Source organism: Trichechus manatus, unplaced genomic scaffold (assembly GCF_000243295.1).
Source record: "Trichechus manatus latirostris isolate Lorelei unplaced genomic scaffold, TriManLat1.0 scaffold00136, whole genome shotgun sequence".
NCBI lineage: Eukaryota > Metazoa > Chordata > Mammalia > Sirenia > Trichechidae > Trichechus > Trichechus manatus.
This window is the reverse complement of record NW_004444072.1, coordinates 756,413-764,691: the sequence shown is the minus strand read 5'-3', so window position 1 is coordinate 764,691 and position 8,279 is coordinate 756,413. Positions and strand designations below refer to the sequence as shown.

Below are 8,279 nucleotides of genomic sequence, written 5' to 3'. Positions count from 1 at the left end.
TGAAACAATTTCTGAGCCCAACTCTTCAGACAGAGATGGGACTGGACTGTGGGACATAAAATGATACTTGTGAGGAGTGTGCCTCTTAGCTCAAGTAGATACAAGAGACTAAACGGGCAGCTTCTGTCTGGAGGTGAGATGGGAAGGCAGAGAGGGTTAGGAGATGGTTGAATGGACATGGGGATTCAGGGGTGGAGAGGAGGAGTGTGTTGTCACAGAATAGGGGGAGCAATTAGGATCACATAACAATGTATGTATAAATTTTTGTATGGGAGACTAACTTGAAATGTAAACTTCATTTAAATTACAACAATAAAAAGAAAAAAAAAAGATTAAAAAAAAAAAAGGGGCCCCCAACAGGTCACGATTTTTCTTTTATTTCCTTGAACTCGAGAACTGCCATTTCACATTATCGTTTTCTCAAGCTTTGTCTCTGTCGTTCCAAAGCTCTTGCTCAAAAGCATAATAATCCTCTGGAAATAAAAACCTTCTGCAGTGATAAAAATGCAGTTTTCTAGAATGCTTTTCTAGAACTAGAAATTTCTAGAAGGTAAACTCAGCTTTGTAGCTCCAATCATAAAAGATTAGAATTACAATGTCATCCCACTGGCACTTCTGTGTCTCTCGCCTCCCTCACCAAAGAATTCCAAAGAATAGGAATCTTTATTTCTAACAGATGTGTGTTACTCTGTGTTTCAGAATGAATAGCCAGTTTGGCCTTGAAGATTAGCCTGGCTCCCAGCTGAAAATCCCTCCCTGACACCCAGATTTGCCAAGTTTGGTGTGCCCAGGCAAGGCCATCTCCTCTGTGGAGATGTACTGGGGATGAGTAACCCCCTAGGGATCCGGATTAAACATCAAGACAGCAAAAACAAATCGATGAATCATATTGCTGTCGTTTAAAAAGAAAGTTTTTTTAAAGTTCAAGTCTCGATTCATCATTCCTGTGTTTTTGTTTCAAACCAAACTCCCCAGGCTGCAAATTTCTTTTTATTTTTCTGTCAGAAGTTCCAGAAACAAAAGTAACCATAATTATTTTCAGCCACACAATAAGGACTAGGGATGCTCATTCAGAATCTGTGCAAAATTAAATACTTCTCAGAATGAGAAGCATTCTCTCACACCAAGCCCTGCCCCATCTCAAACTGTTACTTCTTTCCCCAGGGAATAAATGTACCCTCCGAATACCAAACCCGGGATTTGTTGCCATTCAAACACAGTAAACAATTTTTTAGATAAGAACAAGGGGCCTTTCAGTAAGCAGTCATGAGTTTTTGAGTAGAAACAAAAGTATAATTGATAAGCCTTCTTATCTGAATTTTGCCTCTGAAGACAAGCAGGGAATAATTTAAAATGTTTCGAAAATTTATTTTCCGCTCAATTTCTGCTTTCATAATGATAATGGGGAGTAGTGTGGCGGAGAACTTTCATCTTCAAAGTCATGGTCACAATACTGCTAAAGTACAAGGCAATGGCCTCACTAACAAGCAGGGAAACTGAGGCTGGGGCATATGAACAAGTCCCCAGTGGAGGCAAGTCAGGAGTCCCTGGGGTGGAGGGTGGCTGGCATTCACACTACTCCCCTTTCTCAATGAAGAGCTACCAGCAGACCATGGATTTGGGGACACAGAACATTTGTGTGACTCTCAGGGACTTGGAATCCGCCAAAACAAGGAAACTGCAGAACCAGCAAGATAGCACATTTCTTTCTGCTTTGAGAAAATAAAATTTAAATTATTTACTAAAGGAGCCTGGTGGGAGAGCTGTAAGTGCGAACATTTGTGTGTGAACAAAGGTAGGTCGTTAATAAGAGGTTATGCAGATTCAACCAGGTATTCATACTTGAAAGAACACACGCTTAATAAGGTAGCAGAGAATGAGTAACTACAATAAAAACAGACACAACCGTTTGCCCCCCGCCAAAGAGTGCTGATATAGGAGAAGTTTTAAACAAATTGGTAAATGCTAGTTTTCACTCTTTTATTAGCACCACACACAATAAACCAGGAAAAAAAAAAAAAAGAAACTCATTGCCGTCGAGTTGATTCTGACTCACAGGGACTCTACGGGACAAGGCCGAGCTGCCCCATAGGGTTTCCAAAGTTGTAATCTTTATGGAAGCATACTGCCACATCTTCTTCCCACGCCACAGTACCCTGGGAAAAACCAGACAGGGCCCAAAGAGTGGACTTTGAGAGGCCAGCAAGCAGCAGAGGGGCGAGGGGCGTACTCAGCTTTAAAGGGCCAAGCCATCGCCCAGAAATTGCAGCCATTACTGGGGGCTGACTCGTCGTATATGTACAGGTGGACGGGGGTAGGGGAAACTAGGAACAAGGGGGCTCTGGAAATCATGGAATTCCTGGAAATCTAGCAACTGAGCATCTTTAGAGCGGGTCAGGTCCTGGGCCCATAAAGGAGATGGTGACTAGAGGTGTACGTGCCCTGTTTGAAAAGGCAGCCGCACACTATCTTCCACTGGAGGGCACTTGACATAGGAGACTGACTGTATGAGCCTGTATTTCTATCCGCTGTGTGATATGCTCTGCCTTGTCTAATCCCCTAAGGGCAGACATCATCCCCATAACAGAGGAGGAACCTGAGGTCTATAGGTTAAGTGAGGTGCCCTGAAGGAAGCCCACTGCCAGGAAACAACACAGCCAGGACAGCGCTCTCTTCTAACATCCATGCGACACGTGACTGTGAACCAGGCATGGCTGCATGTGTCGAGGTCAGCAGTGAACAAGACAGCCTCCCTCATGGGGCTCACACTATGGATGGATGGGGAGACCGACCACGATGAAATAAATATTAGTATGTCAGGCGGCAGTAAGTGCAGAGAAGAAAAGACAGTGAAGGGGGTAAGGAAGGCCCAGGAGTGGGTGGGGGGCATTGTAAGCAGTGTGGAAAGGGAAGGCCTCAATGAGGTGGTGATGTTTGTGCAAGAACCTGAAGATGGTGAGAGTTAAGCCAGGTGGATGTCTGGGGAAGAGTGCTCCAAGCAGAGAAAACAGCTTGGTCAAAAGGCCCGAGGCAGGAGTATGCCTGGTGGACTCAAGATATCACAAGGAGAGCAGGGAACAAGGGGAGAGTATAAGGAAATGAAATCAGAGAGGTAAATAATAGGGGACCCACCTACAGAGCCATGCAGGCTACTGTAAAGACAAAATTTTGAAAGATCTCTCTGGCTGCCCTAAAGAGACTAGAACGTAAGTGGGCAAAGGAAAACAGAGGGAGATGTTAGGAGGCCAGTGCAATCATTCAGGCGAGGGATGCTGGTCACTTGGGCCAGGACAGAAGTGGTGAGGTGACGGGTGATAGTTGGATTCCAGGTATATTTTGAAAGATAGAGCCAGCAGCATTTGCTAATGAAGTGGATGTGGGGTATATGACAAACAGGTGAGTCAAGGATGGCACCAAGGTTTCTGGCCTGAGCAACTGGAAGATGGAGCTGCCATTTTCTGAGATGCACAAGACAGCAGGAAGAAAGTTTTGGATATGTTAATTGGATAGCTAGGTGGCCATGCTGGGGAGGCAGCTGGATATCAGAGTCTGGAGTTCAGAAGGTAAGTCCAAGCTAGAGATGTAAATGCGGGAGTCATCAGCATAGGGATGGCATTTAATTCCAGAAAACTGGATGAGATCACCCAGACAGTGAGTGTGCAGTGAGAAAAGAAGAGGTCCAGGGACTAAGCCTGGACACTCTGGTGTTTATAGAGATCAGGGAAACCAGGAGGAGGTGGCAAACCTCCTCATGAAATATGGTGCGTGTTTTTCACGTTTAAAAAAAACAAAAAAAGCTCTTTCTTTTTTTTATTACTTTTTTTCATACAAAAATTTATACTTACATTGTTATGTGACACTAATTGCTCTCCCCACACTGTGACAGCACACTCTGCCTTTCCACGCCTGATTCCCCATGTCCATTCAACCAACTCCTAACCCTTTCTGCCTTCCCATCCCACCTCTGGACAGAAGCTGCCCGTTTAGTCTCTTGTATCTACTTGAGCTAAGAGGCATACTCCTCACGAGTATCACTTAATGTCCCACAGTCCAGTCCAATCCCTGTCTGAAGAGTTGGCCTCGGAAATTGTTTTAGTTCTGGAAAAAAGCCCTTTCTTGATGTAGACAAGCTACAGACAAAGTATTTGTAAACCATATATCTGACAAAGGAGTAGTATCTAGAATATGTAAAGAACTCTCAAAACACAACAGTAAAACAAACAAAAAGTCCAATTAGAAAATGGGCAAAACATACAGACACTTCATCAAAAAAGATATACGAATGGCAAATAAGTATATATGAAAAGATGTTCAACATCAGTAGCCATGAGGGAATGCAAATTAAAACCTCAGTGAGATACTACTACAAATCTATCAAGAGTGCTAAAATAAAAAATAAAGACAACACCAAACACTGGCAAAGATGTGGAGAAACTAGACGGCTCATACACTGCTAGTGGGAATGTAAAATAGTACAGCCACTCTGGAAAACAGTTTGTCAGTTTACCATAAAATTAAAATTAAGCATACAATTACCATATAACCCAGCAATTATACTCTTGGGCATTTATCCTAGACAAATGAAAACTTATGCTCACAAAAACCTATACATGAATGTTCACAGCAGTTTTATTCATAATAGCCCCAAACTGGAAACAACCCAGATGTCCTTCAATGGGTGAATGGATAAATAAACCATGGAATACTACAGTACTCACAATAAAAAGGAGCAAACTATTGATATACACAACAACACTGACGAACTTCAAGGGAATTATATTGACTGAAAAAAGCCAATCCTAAAAAGCTACATACTATATTCAATTTATATAACATTTTTTTAAATGACAAAATTACAGAAATAGAGAAGGGATTAGTGGTGGCCAGGTTAGGGACAAAGGGTGTGGTAGTGGTGAGGGTCAGGAGGGAGATGGATGAAGTTAAAAAAGGGCAATATGAGGAATTCTTGTAATACAATTGTTTTGTATCTTGACTATGGTGGTGGACATTATGAACCTACACATGTGATACAACTGCATAGAATACACACAAATACAAGTAAAACTGGGGAGATGTGAATGAGATTGGTGGATTGTATCAATGTCAATATAATGTAGTATAGTTTTGCAAGATGTTACCATTGAAGAAGAACAAAGTAGGAGGCCTCACACTACCTGATTTTAGAATCTATTATACAACCACAATAGTCAAAAAAGCCTGGTACTGGGACAACAACAGACACATAGACCAATAGAGCAGAATAGAGAACCCAGATGTAAATCTATCCAAGTATGAGCAGTTGATGTTTGACAATAGCCCAAAGTCCATTAAATGGGGGAAAAGACAGTCTCTTTAACAAATGGTGCTGGCATAACTGGATAACCATCTGCAAAAAAATGAAACAGGACCCATACCTCACACCATACACAAAAACTAACTCAAAATGGATCAAAGACCTAAATATAAAAACTGAAATGATAAAGGTCATGGAAGAAAAAGAAGGGACAATGCTAGGGGCCCTAATACATGGCATAAATAGTATAACCATAACTAACAATGCACGAACACCAGAAGAGAAACTAGATAAATGGGAGCTCCTAAAAATCAAGCATTTATGCTCATCAAAAGAATTCACCAAAAGAGTCAAAAGACAATCTACAGACTGGGAAAAAATTTTTGGCTACGACAAAGTCTAATCTCTAAAATCTACAAGATACCGCAATAGCTCAACAACAAAAAGACAAATCACCCAATTAAAAAATGGGCAAAGGATATGAATAGATACTTCACCAAAGAAGACCTTCAGGTGGCTAACACACACACGAGGAAATGCTCACGATCATTAGCCATTAAAACCTGTTGCCGTCGAGTTGATTCCAACTCATAGCAACCCTATAGGACAGAGTAGAACTGCCTTATACTGTTACCAAGGAGCACCTGGTAGATTCGAACTGCCAACCTTTTAGTTAGCAGCCATAGCTCTTAACCACTATGCCTCCAGGGTTTCCAATTAGCCTTTAGAGAAATGCATATCAAAACTACAATGAGACACCATCACTCCAACAAGCCTGGGACTAATCCAAAACAACACAAAATAACAAATGTTGAAGAGGTTGTGGGGAGATTGGAACTCTTATGCACTGTTGGTGGGAATGTAAAATGGTACAACCACTTTGGAAAACAATTTGGTATTTCCTTAAAAAGCCAGAAATAGAAATATCATATGATCCAGCAATCCAATTCCTAGGAATACACCAGAGAGAAATAAGAGCTGGCACACAAATAGACAAATGCACACCCATGTTCACTGCAGCACTATTCACAATAACAAAACGATGGAAACAACCTAAATGCCCATCAACAGATGAATGGATAAACAAATTATGATACATACACACAATGGAATACTATGCAATGATAAAGAACAATGATGAATCTGTGAAATATCTCACAGCATGGGTGAATCTGGAGGGCATTATGCTGAGTGAAATAAGTCAGTCACAAAAGGACAAATATTCTATGAGATCACTATTATAAGAACTCAAGAAAAGGTTTAAACACAGAAAAAAGCATTCTTTGATGGTTACGAGGGTGGGGAGGGAGAGGGGAAATCACTAACTAGATAGTAGACAAGGGTCAACTTTGGTGAAGGGAAGGACAGCACACAATATAGGGGAAGTCAGCACAATTGGACCAAAGCGAAAGCAAAGAAGTTTCCCAGACATATCCAAACACTCTGAGGGACACAGTAGCAGGGGCTGGGGCCTGGGGACCACAGTTTTGGGGGACACTACCTAGGTCAACTAGCATAACATAGTTTATAAGGAAAATGTTCTACATCCCACTTTGGTGAGTGGCGTCTGGAGTCTTAAAAGCTTGCAAGCGGCCATCTGAGATACATCTAGTGGTCCCATCCCACTCAGAGCAAAGGAGAATGAAGAAAACCAAAGACACAAGGAAAATAATAGCCCAAAAGACTAAAGGGCCAAATGAACCAGAGACTCCACCAGCCTGAGACCAGAACTAGGTGATGCCCGGCTACCACCAATGACCACTCTGACAGGAAACACAACAGAAAGTCCTGGACAGAACAGGCGAAAAATGTAGAACAGAATTCAAATTCACATAAAAAGACCAGACTTAATGGTCTGATAGAGACTGGAGGAAACCCTGAAACTACCGCCCCCAGATGCTCTGTTAACCCAGAACTGAAGCCATTCCTGAAGCCCACTCTTTGGACAAAGATTAGACAGGACTATAAGACAAGGAAAGATACATATGAGGAACGTGCTTCTTGGTTCAGTCAGATATATGAGACCAAATGGGTGGCTCCTATATGGAGGCAGGATGAGAGGGGAGGAAGGGACAGGAACTGGTCGAACTGACACAGCGAACATGGGGTGGAAGTGGGGAGTGTGCTGTCATATTGTGGGGATTGCAACCAATGTCACAAAAACAGTATGTGTATAGATTTTTGAATGAGAAATTAACCTGAGCTGTGAACTTTCACCTAAAGCATAATAATAATATAAAAAAAGATGTTACTATCGAGGAAAGCTGGATAAAGGGTGTATGGGATCTCTCTGTATTATTTCTTACAACTGCATGTGAATCTACAATTACATAAAAATATAAAGTTGAAATCTCTCTTGACTTACATCCCCAGGTACTACCCCAGCTCTCTGTTCTTTCTATATAGCAAAACTTGAAAGTTGCCTGAGGATGATGTCTCAAATTCCTCTCTTTCCATTCTCTCTTGAACCCACTCTAGTCAGACTTTCACCCCCATCACTCCCCAAGAACTGCTCTTGTCAAGGTCTTCAATGACCCCCACGTTGCTAAATCCAATGGTAATTTCCCACCGCTCACCTTACTTCTGTCAGCAGCATATGACACAGTTTATCACGCCCTCATCCTTAAAACACTTTCTTCACTTGATTTCCAGGGTGCTCTTGGTTTTCTTCCTACCTCATCAATCACTCTTCAGTCTCCCTTGCTACCTCCTCCTGGTCTCCCTGATCTCTATAAACACCATAGTGTCCAGGCTCAGTCCTTGGACCTCTTCACTTCTCACTGCACACTCACTCTCTGGGTGATCTCATCAGTTTTCTAGAATTAAATGTCATCCCTATGCTGATAACTCCCACATTTACAACTCTAGCTTGGACTTACCTACTGAACTCCAGACTCTGATATCCAACTGCCTCCCAGCATATCCACCTAGATTTCCACTTAACGTATCCAAAACTTTCTTTCTGCTGTCTTACGCATCTCAGAAA

At 42.0% G+C, this 8,279-nt stretch overlaps 1 protein-coding gene across 1 annotated transcript in view; it reads right to left on the bottom strand.

Moving 5' to 3' along the window:
• BTD (biotinidase) overlaps nt 1-8,073 on the bottom strand; it is a 35,576-nt gene extending 27,503 nt beyond the window's left edge. The window contains exon 1 of the mRNA XM_004385270.3: nt 7,870-8,073. Coding sequence (XP_004385327.2) covers nt 7,870-7,889 — 20 coding nt within the window. The 5' untranslated portion in view covers nt 7,890-8,073. The remainder of the gene's footprint in view (nt 1-7,869) is intronic.
• Between the last annotated feature and the right edge of the window lie 206 nt (nt 8,074-8,279).